The sequence below is a fragment of the Podarcis melisellensis genome, assembly GCF_964234715.1.
Source record: "Podarcis melisellensis genome assembly, chromosome: 2".
Lineage (NCBI taxonomy): Eukaryota > Metazoa > Chordata > Lepidosauria > Squamata > Lacertidae > Podarcis > Podarcis melisellensis.
In genome coordinates this window covers 12852215-12878000 of record NC_138529.1, presented here as the reverse complement: position 1 = coordinate 12878000, position 25786 = coordinate 12852215, and the positions used below count along the sequence as shown (strand labels likewise).

At 46.5% G+C, this 25786-nt stretch overlaps 1 protein-coding gene across 1 annotated transcript in view; it reads right to left on the bottom strand.

Annotated features, from left to right (window-relative positions):
* Positions 1 to 25786, bottom strand: part of MAP3K12 (mitogen-activated protein kinase kinase kinase 12) — a 112023-nt gene that overhangs the window by 24134 nt on the left and 62103 nt on the right. Inside the window, exons 2-5 of the mRNA XM_081898545.1 lie at positions 9449 to 9947; positions 5408 to 5591; positions 2493 to 2684; positions 944 to 1102 (exon numbers count right to left, since the gene is read on the bottom strand). Of these exons, the coding sequence (XP_081754671.1) occupies positions 944 to 1102; positions 2493 to 2684; positions 5408 to 5591; positions 9449 to 9911 (998 nt within the window). The 5' untranslated portion in view covers positions 9912 to 9947. The remainder of the gene's footprint in view (positions 1 to 943; positions 1103 to 2492; positions 2685 to 5407; positions 5592 to 9448; positions 9948 to 25786) is intronic.

Below are 25786 nucleotides of genomic sequence, written 5' to 3'. Positions count from 1 at the left end.
AACGTTTGGGTTCTTCTTCTTCTTTTTAAATGCCTATATTTATTGTTTGCTATAGCAAAATAACATAAAGACAATTCCTGCCTGCACAGATGCCATCTAAATATGGCAGCAGGAAATGTTCAGCATAGATTGCCAATTTCTGGACTATGTGCAATATAGATGTGCACTGTATATTTGTGAAGGAGGATGCTAGAATATGAAAATTCAAGGGTGTCTTTGCCCACATGGAACACAAACACATATGCACGATGCACACAGTTTTGAAGGCTCAGCTCTGTATCACCTATTATCTGGACTTTTGGTTAATGGGGACATGTTCCAGAACATGGATGTGGAAGCTGGAATCCTCCAGATATTGCTGGACTTCAGGTCCCAGCAGCCCCAGCCAGAATGGCCAACATTCAAAGATGGACAGGAGTCTGGAGGGCCACTGGGTCTCTGACCCTGTTCTGGATCCTCCCCTGTCATGGTGGCTACCCTCTGGGACGGAAGATTTGGGGTGCGACCTGAATTTTTAAAGCCTCTTGTTCCAGTCTTGGAAGCAGTCCCCATCTCCCTTCCTTGTATTTTATTCTTTGCGTTGGATTTTAATTGCCTCACGATGATTCAGTTAAATTGCATTCACACCCAACGAGCTCAAGCCAGAGCACATGGCTCTCCCAACCTCTGTCCATGTTTATATCTTCACAACAAGCCTGTGAGGTAGGTTAGGCTGAGAGGTAGTGTGTGGCCCAAGGTCACCAACAAGCTGGATGGATGAGGGAGGATTTGAACCTGCTTCTCTCCTGGTCCTGTTGCAAAGGGCTGGGGACTGCTGAGAAAGTCTCCATTTCCATGATGGCTGCCTTCACATTTCTGTATGTTTGTGTTCTTGTGGCCTACCAAGCCCTGATCCCTCCCTCTTCCCACACCTCCCCTCTTCTGGGCAGGCCCGTCTCCTCACCAGATGTCAACCTTCTCAGAGACAGGCTCATTCCGAATGACTTCTGGGGCCATCCAGGCCACCGTTCCGGCGAAGGACATCTTGGTGCTCTTGTCGCTGAGCTCTTTGGAGGTGCCGAAGTCAGAGATCTTCACCACATCATCGTAAGTGATCAACATGCTATTGGGTGGGTGGGGAAGGGAGAGCAGAGAAGAAGCATGAGGCACTGCAATGTGGATCTTCCCACCATGCGCAGGACCAAGGAAAATAAGAAAGAGAAGTCATGCTCTCAGCAGTCAGCAGGGGGAGCACAGCAAGAGGATAGCTTCCTTTCTAATGGAGGGAGAAGCATTCTGGTTTCAGACTGCTGCTCCACATGGGGCTGGACTAGATGTCCCCCGGGCCCCTTCCAATTCTACAGTTCAATGGTTCTATGCTCTAAAGTCTAGACAAAGAATCTGGACTACCTTGCTGGTAATTTGGCATGGAGGCAGAATGCATACTGCCCCTTGCAACCGTGACATGTTGATAGTCCTAGTCCTATTGCCACTTTAAAAGTAGTGCTGATTCTTAAATCAGAGGAAAGCCCTGACCTAATCCCATCTTGTGTTCACTAGGGCTGGGCGATATATTGCTATATCAACCAAAACTGGTTTGAAGTCCATGTCGTGATATTGGTTCCATAGGTTTTGACCTGGCGATACAGTCATACCTCGGTTCGAATGTGCTTCGGGTTGAGTGCTTTCGGGCTGCACTCCACGGCAACCCGGGAGTAATGGACCGCGTTACTTCCGGGTTTCGTCGCTCGCGCAGACACTAAAAATGACGTCGCGCACATGCGCGGAAGCGGCAAAATGCGACCCAAGCACGCGCAGACCCACCGTTGCATCTTATGTTCTATTCAGGATGCGAACGGGGCTCCAGAATGGATCCCGTTCGCATCTCGAGGTACCACTGTATGTCACAAATCACAATGTGCTTGTGCATGCTATGCAAAAATCACGATGTCGGGAAAACCATGAAGCCACCCGATGCCTCTACCTACATAGCTCAGTCAGACAAACCTTATTTCACACATTGTGATATATCGATAGATTGCGATGTTTAGCTGGTGATATAGCACGATGTTGAAAACCAGATATTGCCCAGCCCCAGTGGTGTAGCGTGGGTTGTCAGCACCCGGGGCAAGGCAAGTAGTTTGCGCCCCCTAACCCGTGGATTTGCGCCCCCTAACCCTAACCCCCAGATGTTGTGCCCGGTGCGGCTGGCCCCCCCTGCACCCCCCATGCTATGCCACTGCCCAGCCCTCCTGTTCACTTTGACATAGTTTCATCCTTATTTCAGACATTGTGATATATCAGTATATCACAATGTTTAGTTGGTGACGTATTGCAAGGCCAAAAACTTCTCTCCCTCTCTCTCTTTTTTGGCGATCACTCGTGGCTGAGTAAGACGGTCTTCCATGAACACAGTCTTAGTGTGTGTAAAACCAGATATCCCCCAGCCCACTGTCGCTCGGTAAATCCCAGCCACGTCTCCCCACTGTAAGTCTGCCCCCTTCCCTTCTTACTTGGGTGACTTGAGGTCGCGGTGGATGATCTTATGGAGGTGCAGATAATTCATGCCGCCGGCAATACCCATGGACCAGTCGACCAGCAGCGAGGGGGTGACCTTGCGCCCGGCACGCAGCACTTCATATAGCTGTCCCTGGGCACAGAACTCCATGATGATGCAGTAGCAGGGGGCCTGGGTGCAAACACCCCTAAGAGGAAGGCAGAAGCACAGGGCGTGTTGGAGGCCAGCAGGAACACGCAGTTAAGCAGTGTTCGGCAAAACACAGAGCAGGGATACAGAATTCTGTAAGCTTTATCATAGGACTGGGGCACTGCTTCCGGTCCAAGGGCCGTATTTCCTTGTGTGCAACCTCTTGGGGGCCGCAGGCCAGTGGTGGGTGGGGCAAGAGCAAAAGAAGGAGTGGTCAAATAATAATAAGATGCTCCTTCAGATATCCTGGGCCGAGGCTGTTTAGGGCTTTAAAGGTCAGCGCCAACACTTTGAATTGTGCTCGAAAACGTACTGGGAGCCAATGCAGGTCTTTCAAGACCGGTGTTATGTGGTCTCAGCGGCCACTCCCAGTCACCAGTCTAGGGGCCGCGTTCTGGATTAGTTGTAGTTTCTGGGTCACCTTCAAAGGTAGCCCCACATAGAGCGCATTGCAGTAGTCCAAGCGGGAGATAACTAGAGCATGCACCACTCTGGCAAGGTAGTCCGCGGGCAGACAGCTGTGAGTCCAAAATGACTCCCAGGCTGTGCACCTGGTCCTTCAGGGGCACAGTTACCCCATTCAGGACCAGGGAATCCTCCACACCTGCCCACCTCCTGTCCCCCCAAAACAGTACTTTTGCCTTGTCAGGATTCAACCTCAATCCATTAGCCGCCATCCATCCTCCAACTGCCTCCAGACACTCACACAGGACCTTCATCGCCTTCACTGGTTCTGATTTAAAGGAGAGGTAGAGCTGGGTGTCATCTGCATATGGTGGACACCCAGCCCAAACCCCCTGATGATCTCTCCCAGCGGCTGCATGTAGATGTTGAAAAGCATGGGGGAGAGGACAGAACCCTGAGGCACCCCACAAGTGAGAGCCCAGGGGTCTGAACACTCATCCCCCCACCACTTTCTGAACACGGCCCAGGAGGACTGAGCGGAACCACTGTATAACAGTGCCCCCAGCTCCCAGCCCCTCCAGACGGTCCAGAAGGATGTTATGTTTGAAGGTATCAAACCTTGCTGAGAGATCCAGCAGAACTAGGAAACAGCTCTCACCTTTGTCCCTAGCCCGCTGGAGATCATCAACCAGTGCGACCAAGGCAGTTTCAGTCCCATGATGAGGCCTGAATCCCGACTAGAAGGGATCCAAATGGTCCACTTCTTCCTGGCATGTCAAAGGCCAACAGATGCAACTTTTACCTTCATATGGCAGACACAGTCTCCTTCATTGGAGATTTTAAAGCAGAGTTTGGATGGCCATCTATCAGGGATTATTTAGCTGTGATTTCTGCATTGCATGCGTTGGACTAGATTAGCCTTACTGTTCCTTCCAGCTACAATTCTATGATAGTCCCGTCATGCAGAAGTCAAAGGGTGCCCCTAAAGCCCTAAATGGCCTCAGCCCAGTACACCTGAAGGAGCGTCTCCACCCCCATCATTCAGCCTGATTACTGAGGTCCAGCGCCAAGGGCCTTCTGGCGGTTCCCTCACTATGAGAAGTGAAGTTACAGGGAACCAAGCAGAAGGCCTTCTCGGTAGTGGCGCCCGCCCTGTGGAACGCCCTCCCATCAGATGTCAAGGAAATAAACAACTATCTGAATTTTAGAAGACACCTGAAGGCAGCCCTGTTTAGGGAAGTTTTAATGTTTGATGTTTTATTGTGTTTTCAATATTCTGTTGGAAGCTGCCCAGAGTGGCTGGGAAGGCCTGGCCAGATGAGTGGGTATAAGTAAAACAACAACAACAACCTTAAGTCCTACTCAGAGCAGGCCTACTGAAATCAAGGGACCTAACATATTCTGTCCTGCTTTTAATGTATATTGTTTTATGTATATTCTGTGTGTGTGTGTGTGTGTGTGTGTGTGTGTATATATATATATATATATATATATATATATATATATATATATATATATATATTACTGTATATTGTTGTATATAAAAAAATTAAAAAATTGTCCAGTAGCACCTTAGAGACCAACTAAGTTTGTTCTTGGTATAAGCTTTTGTGTGCATGCACACTTCTTCAGATACACAGTTCTTCAGAAGTGCATGCACACGAAAGCTAATACAGTGGCACCTCGGATTACGTACTTAATTCGTTCCGGAGGTCCGTACTTAACCTGAAACTGTTCTTAACCTGAAGCACCACTTTAGCTAATGGGGCCTCCTGCTGCTGCCGTGCCGCCGGAGCACGATTTCTGTTCTCATCCTGAAGCAAAGTTCTTAACCTGAAGCACTATTTCTGGGTTAGCGGAGTCTGTAACCTGAAGCGTATGTAACCCAAGGTACCACTGTACCAAGAACAAACTTAGTTGGTCTCTAAGGTGCTACTGGATAATTTTTTAATTTTTTTTCATATATTTCGAATGCGTCAGACCAACACAGCTACCTACCTGAATGTATATTGTTGTGTAATGCTCTGATATTGTATGACAGGGCAGTAGCAAACACTTTTATAAATACTCTTTATATAAATTCTCTGGTGGGCACCAAGTTGCAGAAGGCTGAACCAAGCACACACACAGTTAGCTATATGCTGTCATGGGAAAGATGGCTTGTGTCCAGTGCAGGTGAGCAGGTGAACAACCCAACAGGAGGAGGGTCTATTGCTTGGGAAAGGCAATGTCCACACCACACCTGGGCACTGTCCTCCTGGAAGCCGGCAGGTCACCCCCCCAACAGGCGCCCCATCACCCAGACCCCACACTCACTTGAAGGTGATGATGTTGGGGTGCTTCAGTTTCCGCAGGTGCTTGATGTCTGTCTCCTTGAGGTCTCGCACCTTCTTGACGGCCACCTCCTCCCCATGGAAGCGTCCCAGGAATACAGCACCTTGGGCCCCACTGCCCACCCACTGCAGGTCCATGATCTCTTCGAAGGGCACCTCCCAGGGGTCTGCATTTGGGAGGGAGAGAAGGTGGCTGTCGACAACCGTTCAAGGGAAGGAGGAGGAGGAGGAGGAGGAAGGCAGACTCTCTACCAGCATGGAAGGGAATCACTCCTTCCGCCAAGATCACAGGAATCACGAAAGCAAGCGTGTATTAGAAGGGCAAACGGAAACACAGCAGAGACGTAACATTCAGTATTCTGAGAACCTCAGCTCTTGGTTAAAAAAATACTCAAACCGAGTTTCTATCCCTCATGGCAGTGAAGATAGCTTGAAAGTGTGAGGCCAATGTGTAGGGAAATTGCAGAAGCGCTCTCTCTCTCTCTCTCTCTCTCTCTCTCTCTCTCTCTCTCTCTCTGTGTGTGTGTGTGTGTGTAAGGGATTTCCAGGACTGAGGAGAAGGGCAGAAGGTCCCAGGTTCAATCCTTGATATCCCCAGGAAGGGAATGTCTCCTTCCTGAAACCACGGAGAGCAATTGCTGGTCAGTGTTGACAATTCTGAGCTACAAGGACCAACAGTCTGTAGCGCAGTTTCCTATGTCCCTGTGATGGAGCGCTGCCTGGTCCAATAGATTTTGGCACCTGTGTTGAACCACAACATGGTGCCCGCCTACCCTGCCAAGGAACAGTTCCCTACATCAGGAACAAAGGAGGAATAAATATCTACATGGGGATCTGCTGCCCCTGTGGATCCTGCCCCCTGAGGTGGTCATCTCCCCTTGCCTCATGGGCCAATGCTCCTCACAGCTCTTTGCTTCTACCCAGGCAGTTGCCCCTGCCCACAGCATGGGGCCATTTAAATCCCAGCCATGCATGAACTGGTCACGGAAAGGTAGCTCCAGTGTAGCTGGGGGAGCATAAGAAAAAGGACCAGAGGGAAGGAAACGTGGGACTTGATTCTGCATGTTGAGCCTGAAAATTGTCCAGACCCATCCACGTGTTTTCAAAGGAGGAGGAAGTAAAGTGGTACCTTGGTTCTCAAACTTAATCCGTTCTGGGAGTCCGTTCAACTCCCGAAACCATTCAAAAACCAAGTTGCAGCTTCTGACTGGCTGCAGGAGCTTCCTCCACTCAAGCGGAAGCCTCGTCGGACGTTCGGCTTCTGAAAAACGTTCGCAAACCAGAACACTTACTTCTGGGTGTGCGGCGTTCAGGAGCAGATTTGTTTGGGAGCCAAGACGTTTGAGTACCAAGGTACCACTGTATGTAAGAGGCATTCAGTTGTAACAGCTGGAGATACCTGTCGTATTTGTTTCAGAAGACCACAGGTGAGAGAAAATGGGCTGATGACCTCTTGTGTATGAACACACACGCCAGCATCGTAATAAAAGGATGGTCCACATTCACTTGGATGGTGTGAGATCATCAACAGGTGAAATGCCCAACACCCACCCTACTTTTTAGTCCTTAGGGCTGCCAACTGACAAAGCTGCAAGGCCAGGGGAGGCCACAACTGGCAGACTCTAGAGCAGGGGTAGCCAATGGGAAGAGGCATCATCAGAAAACTGAGAGGCAAGGAAAGGTAAGCCTTTGCTTGGGGAATTCTGTAAGGGGACCCCCATACGCCTCTTCTGTCTATAAGCTGCAGGGCAGTACTTTTCCCAGATGTAGGGGTGTAGTTCAGCAGTAGATCATCTGATCTGCATGCAAAAGGTCCCAGATTTAAACCCCAGCATCTTCAGGTAGGGTTGAGAAAGAACCCAGTCTGAAAAACTAGTGAGCATCTGCCACTCATTGTAGTCCTGAGCTAGACTGACCAATGGCCTGACTCAGTATGAGGCAGCTTAATCCCAATGAGTGACATCAGCAGCCATTCATCCAATCTTGTTCCTCACCTTACATCTATTTGCATGGTAAGCAATCAACGCACCTCACCGTAAGGAAAGGGTTAAGCTGCCCTGTTTCACAAGCCTGGAGTATTGAGAATGAATTCAAGTAAGCAACACCTACCACAATTACCGTCTGGGACGGAAAAATCTCCCCGCGGGATTTGTAACAAAACCCATCTTGGCAGGTGCACGCACCCAATCTATATTACAATGGTTAGGTACACGCTGCTAGAGGATGTTCCTTCTCCCTGCAGTTCTTTGTATTTGCAGGTTAACTGGAGCAGCTCACATTAAATAAACAGTTATTTAACTGAAGGCTTCGGTGGTCGAAAACAGCACTTTGACTTGGGCCCAGAAGCAAACTGGCAAATAGTGCAGATCTTTTCAGGAGAGAAGTATGCAATGCGACCCCTTTGGCTAGAAAACATTAAGAGTCTAATGGCTGTGTTCTGGATCAGCCGCCGTCCCTAAGGCAATCCCAGGTGGAGCGCATTGCAGCAATCCCTGACCACTGAATGTCCCCAGGATGGAGACTGATTCTCCCAAGGATGCACTTTGCATCTCAAGTTATATAACCAGTGAAGCTGGCTGAAGCCACGTCTGGGCACAGATGCCACCTGAGAGGTTGGCATTGCCGTGTTTGTCTGGGCAGGAATGTGCCAGAAAGATCACAGGGCAGACGAATGGACTCTGGCCTAAGTGGTACATAACATCCCTGCTGCAACCACGTCTGATTTAGGGCACTTTCAGATTTGTGGGACAAATTCAAGCACCCCCCCCAAACTTTAGGTTCCCACCTTTAAAGTGCATTCTTAAACGGTCATGTCACTCTGGAGCTACAAATCTGCTTTTTCAAAATCAAACCAAAAAAATCCCATACTTTTTGCAGTTGAGAAGGAATGTACAGAAAAGTGTGGGATGAACTAACAGGAAAATTTGCAAACACCCCACAAGAAAATCAGGATGAATGCTCATTGTTGCATGAACCGCCCCACAAACAAATCGGAACGAATGTGCAATAAAGACCAGATATAATCTAACCACCATGTAAACTTTGTGCAAGCAAATCAGGATGAATGCTCGATAAACAGGTCATCTGGAGGAGCTATTAGCGCCACAACTGCATGGTTGAACAAACCTGGAATGCTGGAAAGTGGCTTACTTACTGCTTATTTAATGCTTACTTTGAATGGTGTAAGCCAGGGGTCACCAACCTATGGTCCGGGGGCTGGATAAGGCATGAGGGACTCATTTATCGGGCCTGCAGCAACCCCCGCAGCCCACTCTTAGTGGTGTGGCACGGTGCAGCGTGAGGACCCACTTCCGGGTTGGAGGAGCACCAAAAATATCTTGTGTGCATGGGCACAGGCCTCCTCCAATTCGGATGTGCACTGGAAATAGCTCCCCTGTCCTCCGGCCCGCCGCGCAATTGTCACTGGAGACACTGGCCTGAGGCAAGGAAAGCTTGGAGACCCCTGGTGTAAGAAAATAAAAAGTACTGTGTTTTTCGCTCCATAAGACACTCTTTTTCCCTCTTAAAATCTAAGGGGAAATGTCTGTGTGTCTTATAGAGCGAATGTGTGATCCCTGGGGCTGGGGGGGGGGGGAAACCAGGGGAAAAGAGCAGGTCGAAAGGAACTCCCGCCGCGCTCTGGAGGCTTCGGGTTGCCTTCACTGAAGGCACTGAACGCACCTTGTTTTAGAGGGGGAGAACAAGAAAAAAAAATTCTCCCCCTCTCTGCGCAGCGGCAGGAGAAATGGAAGAGGCTCCGTGTCTCCTGCCACTTCGCTGAAGGGGTGCTGCGCAGAGAGGGGGAGAATTTATTTTTTCTTGTTCTCTCCCTCTAAAACAAGGTGCTTCCTAAGGTCGGGTGCATCCTATAGAGCGAAAAATACGGTAATATGTTTAAATAATAATAAAAAAAATAGGTGATCAAATCCAGGACTTTCTTGCACACAAAGGACGTACTCTGCCCCCTTCCATTGTTGTTCCTATCACACTAAGATTCCTTTAATGCCCAACACTGTCTCCTCACCTTCCTGTTGCTGTTTGTGTTCAGTGGAATACGCCTTGCCAATCATGGTCCACACAGGCTTGAGGCAACCAAACAGGCCTTCCAGGAAGCCGCTCCCTGTGTGGCAGTGGATCCGTACTTGGTCGGCGTGGTAACGGGTAGGCCGCACCTCGGGGTTCCCGGGGCCAGCCCCTGCGCCAGCCCCGCCTCCCCCGCCAGCTTCGTTCTCGTGGAGCTGCAACACGCTGTTGGCAAACTGGTCGTGTGCCTCCTCGCTGGGACTCGGGCTGTGCCCACTGCCCCCGCCTCCACCCCCGTCGATGGGCAGCACATCCCTCAGCACACACTGGGTGGGCGTCAGGTCCTTCTCAGGGGTGCAGTCCGAGGCGTCGGGGTCCAGCTTGCGGAGGGAGCTCTCCGTCAAGATGGTGTTGAAACTGCCAAAGGATGGAGAAGGTGTGCGAGTCTCGTGGAGGCAGGCCATGACGGCGTCTAGCTTGAGGTAATGTCCAGCTAGTCCCTAAGGGGGAAAGAGATAGAGACAAAAAGAAAGCATGGTGAATAAGACTACCAATAGCATTACTGAGGTGGGACGCGGGTGGCGCTGTGGGTTAAACCACAGAGCCTAGGACTTGCTGATCAGAAGGTCAGCGGTTCAAATCGCCGCAACGGGGTGAGCTCCCGTTGCTCAGTCCCTGCTCCTGCCCACCTAGCAGTTTGAAAGCATGTCAAAGTGCAAGTAGATAAATAGGTACCGCTCCAGCAGGAAGGTAAATGGCGTTTCCATGCGCTGCTCTGGTTCGCCAGAAGTGGCTTAGTCATGCTGGCCACATGACCCGGAAGCTGTATGTAGGCTCCCTCGGCCAATAAAGCGAGATGAGCGCTGCAACCCCGGAGTCGGTCACGACTGGACCTAATGGTCAGGGGTCCCTTTACCTTAGCATTACTGAGTTTGTCAGATTTGAAGAGCAACGTTTTGACATACAGTGGTAACTCAGGTTAAGTACTTAATTTGTTCTGGTGGTCTGTTCTTAGCCCGAAACTGTTCTTAACCTGAAGACCACTGTAGCTAATGGGGCATTCTGCTGCCGCCATGCCACCAGAGCACGATTTCTGTTCTCATCCTGAAGCAAAGTTCTTAACCTGAGGAACTATTTCTGGGTTAGCAGAGTCTGTAACGTGAAGCATCTGTAACCTGAAGAGTATGTAACCCGAGGTACCACTGTATTAATACCTATATTCTGAGCCTGGATATCAAAAGGGAATTGGATCATAGAGTTAGTTACATCTTATATCCCATAATCTTGCCCGGTTGCTGCCCATCGCAGAAGTCCCTTTTCATTCGACTGCTGCAGAACCGCCTGCAAGGAACAGTTCAAGGAGCAAAACTGCATGTGACTTACAAGTGCATGTACAGTGGTACCTCGGGTTAAGTACTTAATTCGTTCTGGAGGTCCGTTTTTAACCTGAAACTGTTCTTAACCTGAAGCACCACTTTAGCTAATGGGGCCTCCCGCTGCTGCTGCGCCACCTGAGCCCGATTTCTGTTCTCATCCTGAAGAAAAGTTATTAACCCGAAGTACTATTTCTGGGTTAGCGGAGTCTGTAACCTGAAGCATTTGTAACCCGAGGTACCACTGTATTTCAACCCCAACAGGAGGTGATTGTGAGTGAAGAATTGCCTCGTGTGTGGATTGCTGCATCCTTCTCCCGTCCAATACATTTCTGTTGTGATTCCCTCCCCTTTATTTCCAGATGTACGCTTTTTAAAATATTATTTTTATTCATTTTCTCATCAAACAATAATTTCAATTTACATCACCAATCCAATCTTTCCATGCTTTGCCGATCTTAAGACTTCCTCCCCCCCTTCAACAAGCTTTCTATTCCCAATCTATATCTCATATTTGTAACTTAAACTGTAAAGTCCATGTCTTGGGAATTATTTCTGTCCTGCTAGTGTCTTCAAACTTTTACAATGATTATTAATGTAATCAATAAATTTACTCCAGTCTCTCTGGAATTTATGTCCTCCTGATTCCTCACCCTGCAAGTCAGTTTTGCCAATTCTGCATAGTCCATCATTTTCGCCTGCCACTCTGCAATCGTTGGTATTTCCTGCAATTTCCACTATTGGGCTAATAAAGTTCTTGCCGCAACTGTGGAATACAGAAATAGTCTTTGGTCTGCTCTCGCAATTTCTTCCCCCATCAACCCCAGCAGAAATGCTTCTAATGCGTCTCTTTTTGCTCCAAGAACCATTCACTGGTATTGTATGAGTTTGCATATTGTTTGATACTAGATCCTAGGCTATAAGCCAGTCAACACTCTTTCCTGTTAAGTCTCCTTCCTAAGCCACTATTTGAGTCATTCATTAGTCGTTGCTTATGTATTCATTCAGTTAGCCCGGTCCCTTCCCCCAATTTAAAGCAACACTAATGAACTAGCTGGACCATAAAGAAGTCTGATCGCCGAAGAACTGATGCTTTTGAATTATGGTGCTGGAGGAGACTCTTGAGAGTCCCATGGACTGCAAGAAGATCAAACCTATCAATTCTGAAGGAAATCAGCCCTGAGTGCTCACTGGAAGGACAGATTGTGAAGCTGAGACTCCAATACTTTGGCCACCTCATGAGATGAGAAGACTCCCTGGAAAAGACCCTGATGTTGGGAAAGATGGAGGGCACAAGGAGAAGGGGATGACAGAGGACGAGATGGTTGGACAGTTTTCTTGAAGCTACCAGCATGAGTTTGACCAAACTGCGGGAGGCAGTGGAAGACAGAAGTGCCTGGCATGCTGTGGTCCATGGGGTCACGAAGAGTTGGACACGACTAAACGACTAAACAACAACAATGAACTAGCCATTGAACTAGACAACACTACTACTTTGACGGGCAGTGGTGACTTTCCTGGGTCTCCAGCCAGGGGGGAGGGCTGGTCTGGTGGTTGTTTGTGATGGCATGGACAAAATGGCTTAATTAAAAATTGCAGAACTGTAGCTGCAGGTCCCCTTTGTTGGGACAAGGAGGAACTTGGTACTTCTAGCTGCTCTTTCTGTAGCTCAAATGCATTCGTCTTCCCACTCTGCTTAAGGAGCCCCTTTCAATATGCCGTGATGTTCCCTAACCTTCTCCAGTCCATCTAAAGGAGCCTGAAGGTCCTTTGGTACAGGCCCTAGCTGATTTCAGCAGCAGTTAAATGCAAAGCGGCTGCAGCATAACACAAGTTAAAAATGGCTGCTAGGAGAAACAGTTCAGAGGCTTTCTTCTAAAATTGGTTCCCCGGAAGCAGTGTAACAAAGGCAGATCTCAAAAAGGGACTTGCGTATGGACAATGTAAAAGAAACCTTACCAAAGGAGATTGGATAGAGAGAGAGAGAGAGGGAGGGAGTAAAAGCAGGCCTGAGGATGATCAGGGTGGCCTGGGTAAAAGCTACAAGGCATGTATGGGAGCCCCAAACAAATGGACTGATTAAGGAGATGGAATTGCTGGCCTGGAAGAAATGGGACGCTTAATGGAAAGCCAGAAGGAAAAGGACACAAGGCCTTTAAAAAGGATGCTAAGAAGCTTTCATGTTAATATAGTGCATGGCGAAACCAACAAAGACAGTCTTAAAAGTGCCAAGGGGATTACGCGATCAGAGCAATGAGCAAGAAAAAGAAGTTTAGCATCAGAAAGCGAAGACGGATAAAAGAATAAAAGAAGAACTCGCAGGGCATCTCTCAGCTGCAGGAATGGACGGACACACACACACACACACCACCTTTGCAATTCAGTTGATCAAATGTTCAGCTTTGAGTCTCGTCCTTGCTTGACTCTCATTATTTTTATGTGTTTAAGGCTGCAACCCTCTATCTGTTTACCTAGGAATAAGCCCAGTGGAACTGCATGGGACCTATTTCTGAATAGACTTACACTTTTAGGGTTGTAGCCAACTATGTTAGCTATGTCCAATAACTTCAGTAGGTCTACTCTGTGTAGGATAAGCATTTGCTTCAACCCTTAGAGTGGTGAAATTAGAGTGGGTATCATTCGTAGGAACTCCGTTGCAGGCGATCCTTAAGAGCTGAAGTTTAAGTAAATCCAGCCTATTTATAATTTCTTGTTGTTCCATCGCTGGTAACTCTCCAAAGGAGGCGATAAGCTCTCTTTCCTCCTGGGGTGTCAAAGAGTTACTGGCACACTCGTAGTGTTTAGTTGTAGGAGTGGGGGTACTATGAGACTGGCCCAGACATGGGGTGTACAGCTCAGCCCTCTTTTGTGGTTCAGGGCGGGAGGGTTGTACCGTCTCCTTGGTTTTAGTATGATGGGTTGTGGGGTTTTTTGTGTTTTTTAAATCTGAATGGTATTTTATATATTTATGTTACCCACCTTTCAGACTATCATGTGGAAAGGTAGCATGTAAACATATAAAATAAAAAATTGGCATGCTTTAGGCAGGCTGCCTTTTCAAAAATGGCTACCCATTTATTTATCACCTTGTTCCTAATATTCCTAATAGGAGAAATGTTAATATTTAAAATTAATTGCAAGCAAGAGGGCCAAACTAGACAGGATGCTGAATGTACCACACAATATTTGGTGAATCTTTCTAATACTGTAAATAACAGCCCTTGTGAGACCTTATCGGATCAGAACTGAGGCATAGAGGCAGGGTTTTTTTGTGTTGTTTTTTTAAAAAAGAATTCTTCTTGCTATTAGCCCTGGCAGAGAAGCCTCCGTTGCAGATATGGCCTTGATAGGATCAAGAAACCAAAGGTAGAACAAACCAGTTTGGGATATTTTATATTAAACGGGAAACAGAAGATGACAGGCATAGGTCAGATGAAAAGAATTCAAAGTCCATCAGAAGTGATGGAGGTGGGGGAGGGTTTTGTTTAAATAAAATTTTTTAAAAAGACAACGGGAAGCAGTCTTTTGATGGAAACATCTGTGTGCCGAGACAGCATGTTGAGAGCCTGTGGAGAGGTGGTTTTGCTGGCTTCCTTCTTCTGGGAGATCAAGGCCAGGGTTTTATGGTGTGCAAAGGAAATTCTACATCTGATTCTAGCCTTAGATGGGGCCCCAAAGCAATCAGTTCTTCTCATATCCCAAGGCTGTCAATTGCCATTATTTTTCAAGGGGAAAAAATCTTTCACTTGGGAGAAAAACCCCCCACCTAGATGCAATATATCTTGGTCCTTTTCAAAAGAAAAAAAAGAAGAACTAGGCTGTTGAAAAGCTAAGGAACACAAAGGATCGTGTGTGTGCGTGTGCCAGAGAAAAGCATTTACTGATGGTGCTACATTAATCACAATAAAAATCTTCTAAATGTATCATATCCTGCCTCCTCCTTGCACAGCTGTAGATGTATATGTGCAAAGCTAGATGACCAGCCATGAATATCATTCCCTAAACCCCAAGATCAAACATTTATCATAAGATCTGTAAGATTTAATAATAATAATAATAATAATAATAATAATAATAATAATAATAATAATAATTTATTTCTACCCCGCCCATCTGGCTGCGTTTCCGCAGCCACTCTGGGTGGCTTCAACAAAGACCAAAAATACACTAAGATGTATTTCCCTAAACTTCCCTAAACAGGGTTTTCTTAAGATGTCTTCTGAATGTCAGGTAGTTGTTTGTCTCTTTGACATCTGAAGGGAGGGTGTTCCACAGGGAGGGTGCCACTACCGAGAAGGCCCTCTGCCTGGTTCCCTGTAGCTTTGCTTCTTGCAATGAGGGAACTGCCAGAAGACCCTCGGCACTGGACCTCAGCGTCCGGGCAGAACAATGGGGGTGGAGACGCTCCTTCAGGTATACAGGACCGAGGCCGTTTAGGGGTTTAAAGATCAACACCAACACTTTGAGTTGTACTCAGAAACGTACTGGGAGCCAATGTGGGTCTTTCAAGACTGGTGTTATGCGGTCTCGGCGGCTGCCCCCAATCACCAGTCTTGCTGCCGCTTTCTAGATTAGTTGTAGTTTCCGGGTCACCCACGTAGAGCGCATTGCAGTAGTCCAAGCGGGAGATAACTAGAGCATGCACCACTCTGGCGAGGCAGTCAGCGGGCAGGTAGGGTCTCAGCCTGCGTACCAGGTGGAGTTGATAAACAGCCGCCCTGGACACAGAATTGACCTGCACCTCCATGGACAGCTGTGAGTTCAAAATGACTCCCAGGCTGCGCACCTGGTCCTTCAGGGGCACAGTTACCCCATTCAGGACCAGGGAGTTCTCCACACCAGCCCGCCCCCTGGCCCCCAAGAACAGTACTTCTGTCTTGTCAGGATTCAACCTCGATCCATTAGCCACCATCCATCCTCCAACCGCCTCCAGGCACTCACACAAGACCTTCACCGCCTTCACTGATTCTGATTTGAAAGATTTGAAATTCTTAAATTTGTAAGATTTGAATAAACTTTACCATTTGTATTGACCCTTTTGTGCAGATCATCTTAGCAATGCTTGCAACAAGCACCTTGGTTTGTATTACAATACAAGAGGAAAGAGCACGTGTTCAGAAAGGAAGGTCAGCATTTATTCTCCCCATGTGGCAGAGAATGTGCGAGCCCATCTGGTGAGTTCATGGCTGAGCTGCAAATTGAGCTCATAACTCATGCTCTCAACCAAGGATGGGGACCATATGGCCCTCCTGATGATGTCAAACATCAGATCCTCAGCCTGGATTGCTGATATTCAAGTCATGGCCCAATAACATCCGGATGCAGTAGATGCCCCACTGCAATGGCGTGCTGTCAGTTGCAGGCTGGGTGATATCTGGTTTACAACATTGCGATATATCACCAGCTAAACATTGCGACATACTGATGCCAATATATCACAATGTCTGAAATAAGGATGGAGCCACGTAGAGGCATTGGCTGGCTTCATGGTTTTTCCCACATTGTGATTTTTTCATCATCATCATCATCATCATCATCATCATCATCATCATCATCATTTATTATTTCTAGCCCACCCACCTGGCTGGGTTTCCCCAGCCACTTTGGGCAGCTTCAAACAGAATACAGTGGTACCTCGGGTTAATAACTTAATTCATTCTGGAGGTCCGTTCTTAACCTGAAACTGTTCTTAACCTGAGGTGACACTTTAACTAATGGGGCCTCCAATTGCTGCTGCACCGCTGCCATGCGATTTCTGTTCTCATCCTGAAGCAAAGTTCTTAACCCGAGGTACTATTTCTGGGTTAGCAGGGTCTGTAACTTGAAGTGTCTGTAACCAGAAGCGCATGTAACCCGAGGTACCACTGTATTAAAAACAATAAAACATCAAACATGAAAAATTTCCCTATACAGGGCTGCCTTCAGATGTCTTCTCAAATTCAGATACTTGCTTATTTCCTTGATATCTGATGGGAGGGCGTTCCACAGGGCGGGCGCCACCACTGAGAAGGCCCTCTGCCTGGTTCCCTGTAGCCTCACTTATTGCAGGGAGGGAACTGCCAAAGGGCCCTTGGAGCTGGACCTCAGTGTCTGGGAGGAACGATGGGGGTGGAGACGCTCCTTCAGGTATACCGGGCTGAGGCTGTTTAGGGCCTTAAAGATCAACACCAACACTTTGAGTTGTGCTCGGAAACGTACTGGGAGCCAATGTAGGTCTTTCAAAACTGGTGTTATACGGTCTCGGCAGCACATGCACACAGTTCTACTGAGCTTTGGAAACACCCCCCCCCCAATACAACCAAGGAGGATCTCTCTGTCCTTTGTCAACTCCAGGCTGGAGAAGATGCTTTGGCTCCACTTGCTGCCATCATGTGCTCGCCAAGTGGCAAGGAGGATTGCGGAAGGGCCGTTTGGTGATTTAAGGAGCAAAGGGAAGAGGAACACAGGTGGCAGCTTCAGGTCCAACAGGACTGCCCTCTTTCTTGTCACGGTGCCATCTGCCACCAAGAGGCAGGCATGGTGCCATCTGCCACCAACTGAATACCAGTTGCCAGAAACCACAGGACATGCTGCACTCATGTCCTGCTTATGGCCTTTCTATAGGATGCTGACTTAGATGTGCCTTTGGCCTGGTCCACCAAGGCTCTAGTTGTGTCCTTAATTGCCCTGCAAGAAAGGGCAAGACAGAGGCAGGAGGCGGTGACAACAACAACAAGAGCACCACCACAGTAATGATCCAGATGACGTCTGTCAGCAGAGCATCTATTAATATTTTCAATAATGGGGGGGGGGGGGAACAGTCGACACTTGATCATGCTCTAACTAAACTCTTTTGTTTGCTTGTTAATAAATGAATGAATGGATAACCAACTCTTTTGTTTCCTTGTTATTGTGTTGTTTTTAATGCATCCATTTGTATGAATGTGAGCTGCGAAGCAGGCTATAATTCTATGGAATAAATAAATAGAAAAAAAAAGCCTGCCTGCCTACCTATGCAGGGTTTCGGGATGAGAGGAGCTGTCCTAATTCTTGGACACCTGCCCGAGAAAGGTTTGCATGCATCAGTCTGCACACAGCACATTGTTCCTGATCAGTGGCTTCCTGCACCAAGCAAGCTGCCATGTGGTCGAGTTTAAAGCAGCAGGCACAAAGCCTGCTCCTGTGGGATCACTCTCCATCTCTTTGAAGAACAAAAATCCTAAGGATTCTCTTTTCAGGGATGAGCATAGCAGCATTGTTAGAAAGGTTTCAAAAGCCCAGTGTTGACTATACTCAAAATTCAGAGTGGTCTCCAAAAACGTTTTACTCAAAGGAAAATTAATCAACCTAAGTTCATCTTCTCTGAGTAAGACCAGTATTGGATAGTTTATAAACCTTTCAAGTGTGTTTTTTGGGGGGTGGGGAGGCAGATTTGTAAAAATACGTTGCAATTACATACATATGGTTATATGCCAGTCACCTTTCTTTCATATTTAAAACAGAAGAGTTGGGGCCTTTGGCACGCATACTCTCAGTATACAGGCCCATTTTTAAAAAGTGTAATAATAGCCATTCAGTTTGTTGAGTTTGCATCTGAGAAATCATAATCATAGGCATATTTATCCCAATATTAAACTTAAAAATGCTCCCATAATTACAAGTGAACTGAAAGATAGGGTGAGGTGGGGGTGGGGCTAAAACCTCTTCCCTCTCTGACTGGTGCCCCAGATATTTACAGTCTCCCAAATGTTTCTGTTGGGAGTCACTTGGAACTGCTTTATTAAATTTGTCAAGCAGGTAGCGCTATGTCCTTGATTCACAGCTTTCTCTGTGGCCCAAGCTCTCTCCATGGTGCTGAATTCATCCACCATCTGCCTCCTTTGTTGTTTGTGTATTCTCTCATGAGTTGGCTATTGGGGTTGCTTCTGAAACACATCCCCTTCCTATCCACAACTTAAAGGAGCAAGCAAAGGGTGTCCTTAGTGCACGCACAGGTTTTTAAATTTGCATCCTGCCAACCACATGTGGAAAGTCAGAAACCTGTATTTATCCAGATCTGAAGAGGTGCTTCAGAAATGGCGAAGACACATCACTGCAATTGGTTATTTCCTGCTCTCTTCCTTACTCCTGCCCTGAACGTACAAATAGAGATGATTAATATCAGAAGCGCTCCTGGTATTTTTAGGTTTTTGAGCACTGTTTGAATTCACTCCGTGGTGGCAGCCATGACAGGAGAAGAGGGCATGTACACCAGTACAGCACTTAGCTAAGTGAATGCGGAGCATTCCCTTTCCATCCTCTGCCCTGAAGAATTCTGTGGAACCTGCATGCTTGAATCATTTTGCCCCGTCCAACGTGGGAGCACCAAAATAGATTACATTACCCTAGCGGCGGGGCGCCAGGACTGCTGTGGGAAGCCTCCAGTTCCTGGAACCTGTCCTCCTCTTTTATCTGGGCTGCACTCTGAGCAGAACTGCCATCCGGCAGAGGACTCAAAGCCATTACTAAAGGGAAACCTTTTCACGGGCCATTCCACGTCACTAGGTGATACAATGGCATTGGTGTATCCCTGCCAGTCTAGTGACTCCGCTTGTCCTTCATTTTCACCTGAATATGCCTGGAAAGCTCTTTTCTTTTTTTCTAAGATTTTTTATTGATACAACAAGAAAAAAGAAAAAAACACAAATACCAAATTACACATGAGAATTACTATAGACACATAATTTTCTTAGCAAACAATATAACATATATTGGTCTTAACACTAAAGACCCAACCTCCCATCTATTCCATATTTCAATTTCATGTTACTTATTGCCAATACACACTTTTATCATAATTAAACTTATTCTTAATATATCTAATTTCGTATATCTACCTTGCAACTATTACTGAAGTTCCTCGAATGCTGCAACTGAATTTAAACTACTATATTTATTTTTCAGATATTCTTTGAAAACCTCCCATTTTGAAACAAATTCCTGTTTTGGTTTATTCTTTATTTTTTCTGATAGGCCATCTAATTTGGCATATTCTGTTAGCTTTTGGATCCAATCTTGCATAGAGGGGATTTCATTACTCTTCCATTTTGCCGCAATCAGAACTCTTGCTGCTGCCGTCGAATATAAAAAGATACCCTTCCTCTTTTGCGGAATATCCAAACCTGTTATTCCCAGGAGGTAAGCCTCTGGTTTTTTATTGAAAGAGATCTTTAGCATTTTTTTGCAGTTCTGCATGGATACTCTCCCAGAATACCTGTATTTTCCTACATATCCACCACATATGGTAGAAAGTTCCTGAGTCTCCGCATCTCCAACAATTACTTGACACATTTTTATACATTTTCGAAAGGGAAAGCTCTTTTCTAATCACCGATACACACACAAAGTCTACACCTCAGAACAAAGTGCCATGCATCAGGTCCATGGAAGCCATGGCATTGAAAAACTGCATATGTGTGCATGCATTTGTGCTTAACTTCCTGAAGCCCAGACTCTGTGTTTGAGACAATATAAAGCTGAAACTAGGGATGGGCATTAAAGATAGGCTATACCAACCTCCCTCAGCCTGGCATCTTTCAGGTGTTGTTAGACTATGACTCCCATTAGTCCTAGCCAGCATGGGATGATGGGAATTGTAGTCCAAAACGTCTAGAGGGCACTGGGTTGGGGAATGCTGGGTTGGACAAAGACCCCAGGCTTAAGCCTAAAAATAAGCAGCTCAGACAACAAATACAGATCGTGGGATGGAGACTAGGTCACAAGAGCAGGAGACAAATCGTCATTTTTATCCTTCTAATCCCAGCCTTGCCCAGTTCTTCTTTTCAAGTGGTATCTTAGCCACAGATTATCCATTATGTTTATAGATTAAGGGGTGTGTGCAAGCAAGGTGACATCATTTCCCCCACTTTCACAGTGGCCGTATTCTGCAATCTTTTGAGCTACACTGAACTCTTCCCCACCTAACCAAGACAGCAGTAGCAAGAAGATCAAAATGAACAAAAGAAGAAAGAAAAAAAGAAAAAGAAATTGGCCAACATGGAATTAATCACTGAGAACTTTTGGGTCACATAGAATTCTTACTTAGCAAGAAAGGGACTCGTTTTCAGCTATAGAGAAAGCTGAAAGAAAGCAAGGTGATTGAAAAGAACAAGATCAATTTCTGTAGGTGCACTGTGGACATTTCTAGGCCACACAGAACTTTTCAGCAGCCAGAAGGGAATACAAAGAATATATTTTCAATACAGCCACAGTAACAGAAATAGCACAACTGGTTTCTCTGGCAACTATTTCTGGAAGACGACACTTCTGTCTACCTCAAAAACTGGCATATTTATACACCTACAGACGTTGGCCTAATAAACTCATCTCCTGGCCTATTAGGTCAACGTCTGTTGGTGTATAACTATGCTAAACTTTTAAGTCATTCTCAGCTCTGTAGAGAATGGAGTTATCTAAGAATGCTGACATTTTTACTCATTTTAAGGGCATTCTTATCTAATCATAACAGGCAAATCCACCCAAAGCCAAGACTTTTTAAGATCTTATAATTTCAGCAAATAACACCTAATAATATTGACAACAAAAACCACATTAATTTAGAGCTTTAGTGACTGTTCCTCTTGCATTGCCTTCAAAGTCTTACAACAACCTTCAAAGGTTGGTATGTATTGTATGCCCTTAACTCCACCACTAAAATAACTGAAAAATGCTTAACTTTGGCTGGACTATAGCCCAGCTTTTTAACTGCTCAGACACAGAAGCAACACATACACTGATTATTACATAGTGGGTATTCACAGATTTCCCATCCCACTGCAATATTTAGGACTCCTTTCTTCTCTTCATTCTCCTTCCCTGTACGTGGTTCTCTCACTTTTTAATATGCTTATGCAGCCCTTCATCTCCTTAGAGCTGGACTGACTCATAGCCTTTAAAGGATTTATCCTCATCGCTCCTCTGTAATGAGAAGCAGGGACAGGGGTATTATCCCATAATGGGGGAACTGAAGACCAGCCAGTCTTAGAGGCCTTGCCCAAGGTCATGCAAGAGGACTGTGGCACAGCGGGATAGACTGGGACCCAGGTGACAGCTGACCATCTACCGAACTCAGATGCAACCCCAGGCAATGATGTGCGTGGGAGATAGAGCTCCCGTAATTCTACTGACAATGCACAAAACACCAGGGAGAACTAGCTCATATTTGCCCTGGGTAGTCACAGAAAGGCAGGCTTTTCGTCACTAGTAACAGAAGGCTGGGTTCTGTCCCAAGAGGCAATACATGATAAAACCCAATTTTTCCTTCAAGGACGGGTGGAGCGGCTGCACATATTCTCTCTCTCTCTCTCTCTCTCTCTCTCTCTCTCTCTCCTCCCTCCCCCATGTGACTGTCCTGTAGAGTTCTGGTGAGGCTAGTGATTGGCTCATAAACTGTGCATATGCAAATGAAGCCCAGTGCCCCATGGGAGCCTCCTTGCAGCTGGCATTTGTAGAAGCATGTGGCATCAGGGGCGGCACCAGACAATGGGGCTACTCTCTCAATTGATTTTGGCTTCCCCCGAATCTCACCAAGGAAGCAAAACTGTGTTTTTACTGTTTTTTGTTGGGAGCCACCCAGACTGGAGCAACCCAGTCAGATGGGAAGCATATAAGTTTATTCATTATTATTATTATTATTAAATGAGGTGGGCAAGAGCGTTACAGAACACCAGCTTTGATTCCGATTCTCAGCAGTGCAATCAGCGGGATGCATTGGGGTGATGGCACGCTTTTTCTAGTTTAGGGAACCTTGATTGCTTTTGGCAAGCTAGTTTCAGCATGGCCCCCTTCTCAGGAATGGTAACCAAGCAAATATTGGTTTTAACGGCAGAATTCAGTCTTCAGGAAAGAAAGGGGAATGGCTTTAACTGGAGGAGGGGCTGTGGTTGCAAGCAACTGGACCTCAGAGATTAAAAGGCACTGACAAATGAAGACGACAGAGAGAATTAATAACAAAGATGGATAGATTGGATGGGGGGGGGAAGACAGACAAGATACAAATGGGAATGTAGATGAAGCAAAGACAGGACTACAAGATTTGGGAGGATGAGTGTGTGCAAACATGGTGCCTTCAAGGTGCTATTGAAGTCCAGCTCCCATCAGCTCCTGCCACCATGGTCAAGGGTTAAGGATCATTCATGGGAGCTGTCATCCAACATCTGGGAGGCACGACATAGGTTACTCCTGGTGGAAACAGATGGATTTCTACCTCCCTCTTGGTCATAGCTGTCAACTTACAGATTTGAAAACAAGGGACCAGCAGCCTCGAAAATAAGGGATCAGCAGCCAAAATAAGGGATTTTCCGGGCACAGGTATGTTCAACTTCTGAGCCCCACCGAGCCAAAGGCAGAAAGCCCAGCCAGAGGCAAAACGAAGCCTCAAGTGATGGTTCCCACAGCGCAGGAACCCAGCAAAGGGGATGCAGCAAGGAAAACCACCATCACCTCTCCGCTGGGAAGCGCTGAGCAAAGGCGAGTCCCCAGGCAACGCGGCCGATTTGATCGGCACAAGGCATGCAAGCTCCACCCCCCAGTCGTTCTTAGACTCCTTATTGGGTGAGCAACGCAGCCAAGCAACACAGTTGGAGCCTCCCTCCTCCCTCCTGGCCAGCAGGGAGGGAGGGAGAGAAGCTACTTCTTTTGAAACCTGGAAATTTAAGGGACATCATCAATAAGGGACAGGAGCGGGACACAGCGCTAGGATAAGGGAGTTTCCCACCAAATAAGGGATGGTTGACAGCTATGCTCTTGGTGTATGAGGCCGACAAAGCAGAGAACTCCTGCAGGCCTAAGGAATGGATGGTAAGATGCAGAGCTGCTACCAACAGGGATATGGGGGGGCACTTGAGGACTTGTTGTACCTTCTCTTGAATTTTGGGTTTCTCACAGTGGATTCAAGCGTACCTTCTTTTTTATATATAAATTTATTTATTTGATTTTTCAATGTAAGATTTTACAGAGATATGCCAAACATAAAGAATAAAAACAAGATTCCAAGGAATCTCCTGGACTTCCATCCTCCCCTATGTGGGTCCTATAATAATAATAATAATAATAATAATAATAATAATAAAAAAATCAGTTCCTCCTGCATCTTTTATGATAATCCAAACCCTTTACATCTTCCATTATGTCCAGAATCAACATTAAACTACAAGTGCTATTCCAATCCTACTAACGATGTTATAATCAAGTGTACCTTCCTATCTGCAGCCCAGGTGAAGCACAATGAGAGGCGTATGTGGACGGAGGGCTAACAACTTGCAGGCAGAAATAAATATAAAGCTGAGTAGAGCAGAGAGAGAAGTGAGGGTACTGGATTGATGGGTGCAAAGAGCAAAGACAGAAATGTAATCAGAGAGTCCAAGTGTCACTGTGATAACTGAGTTTTCCTTGAGCGTGCCTGCCTCTTTACTCCCTAAAACTCATTAGCTTCCCTTGAGCAGGAATGGGACAATCTGTGGCCCTCCTGGTGTTTGTGGACTCCAATTCACATCATCCTTGAATACTGACTAGGGCGCAACAATAACAGCTGGAAGGCCACAGGTTCCCCAGCCCTGCTCTTGGGCAACAGAAGTCCTTCTTGTTGCCAAAAGTCCTTATCTCTTCCCTGCACTCCAGGAACCACAGTCCTTTTTCCTTCTGAGCTGCTTTCGCTGCTGGGAAATCCAAGGCTGCCAAAATTCACTTCCCAAGAGTAATAGCAGACCTGGGGTCCTCCTCTGCTAACTAACTCAATCACTTACAGTTTTCATAGTTACTAAAGGTAACGGGACCCCTGACCATTAGATCCAGTTGCGGCTGACTCTGGGGTTGCGGCGCTCATTTCGCTTTATTGGCCAAGGGAGCCAGCGTACAGCTTCCGGGTCATGTGGCCAGCATTATTAAGCTGCTTCTGGCGAACCAGAGCAGCACATGGAAACACCGTTTACCTTCCCGCTGGAGTGGTACCTATTTATCTACTTGCACTTTGACATGCTTTCGAACTGCTAGGTTGGCAGGAGCTGGGACTGAGCAACGGGAGCTCACCCCGCCGTGGGGATTCGAATCGCCGACCTTCTGATCGGCAAGTCCTAGGCTCTGTGGTTTAACCCACAGTGCCACCCACATCCCTTTTCACAGTTACTAGTTGTGTTTTAATTGTTGTAACTTGCTGTGGGCCCTTAGGGAGCAGGGGGGATAAGAAGTTGGGCGAAGAAGGGGGGGAAGTAGTTTGGAGGTACCCCAGGGTACCTAGTCCAACTGAAGACAATGAGGAAGAAGCTGAGCTGTGCATCCCAACTTAGTAGAACGGAGGGTCTTGGGCTAGGATAGAAATAATACAGATGCATAATTTCCTTTGCTTAATACACTTGTGCAGAATTGTTTATTTATTTGCATTCACAAGCTCTTCCTCCATTGCAGACAATGGGGGTGGGGAGTCTACAGCATAAAAACCAAGATATAACAGATCAACATAAAACAAAACTCTCTGACTGCTATTCTGGGCCCAGATATGTCCAGACCACCATCACAACACACCATTAATACATTAAGGTATTTATTCACTCCCAGTGTGGTAGCAAAAACTTTTTAAAACAACAGGGACATATGGCAGAAAATAAAAATAATGTATTTTGAACATGGCAATATGAAATCCCTGCTCCCACACGGGATTATCCCTTGACCCTTTAAAACTACGCTCAAACAGCAGTAACAGCAGCAAGAATATTATTGGCCCAAAAATGGAAGCAAGAAGAAATACCAACATTAGAAGAATGGAGGATGAAATTGATGGACTACGGAGAATTAGACAAGCTAACAGGAAGGATCCGAGACTGGCGGGACCAGAGGTTTACCAAAGACTGGTCTAAATTTACTGAGTATTTGAAAAGTATTTGTGATGATCAGATTACGTTTGTAGGACTACAAGAAGTTCTGTGAGGAGTAATTTAAGAAATATTGTAAAAATG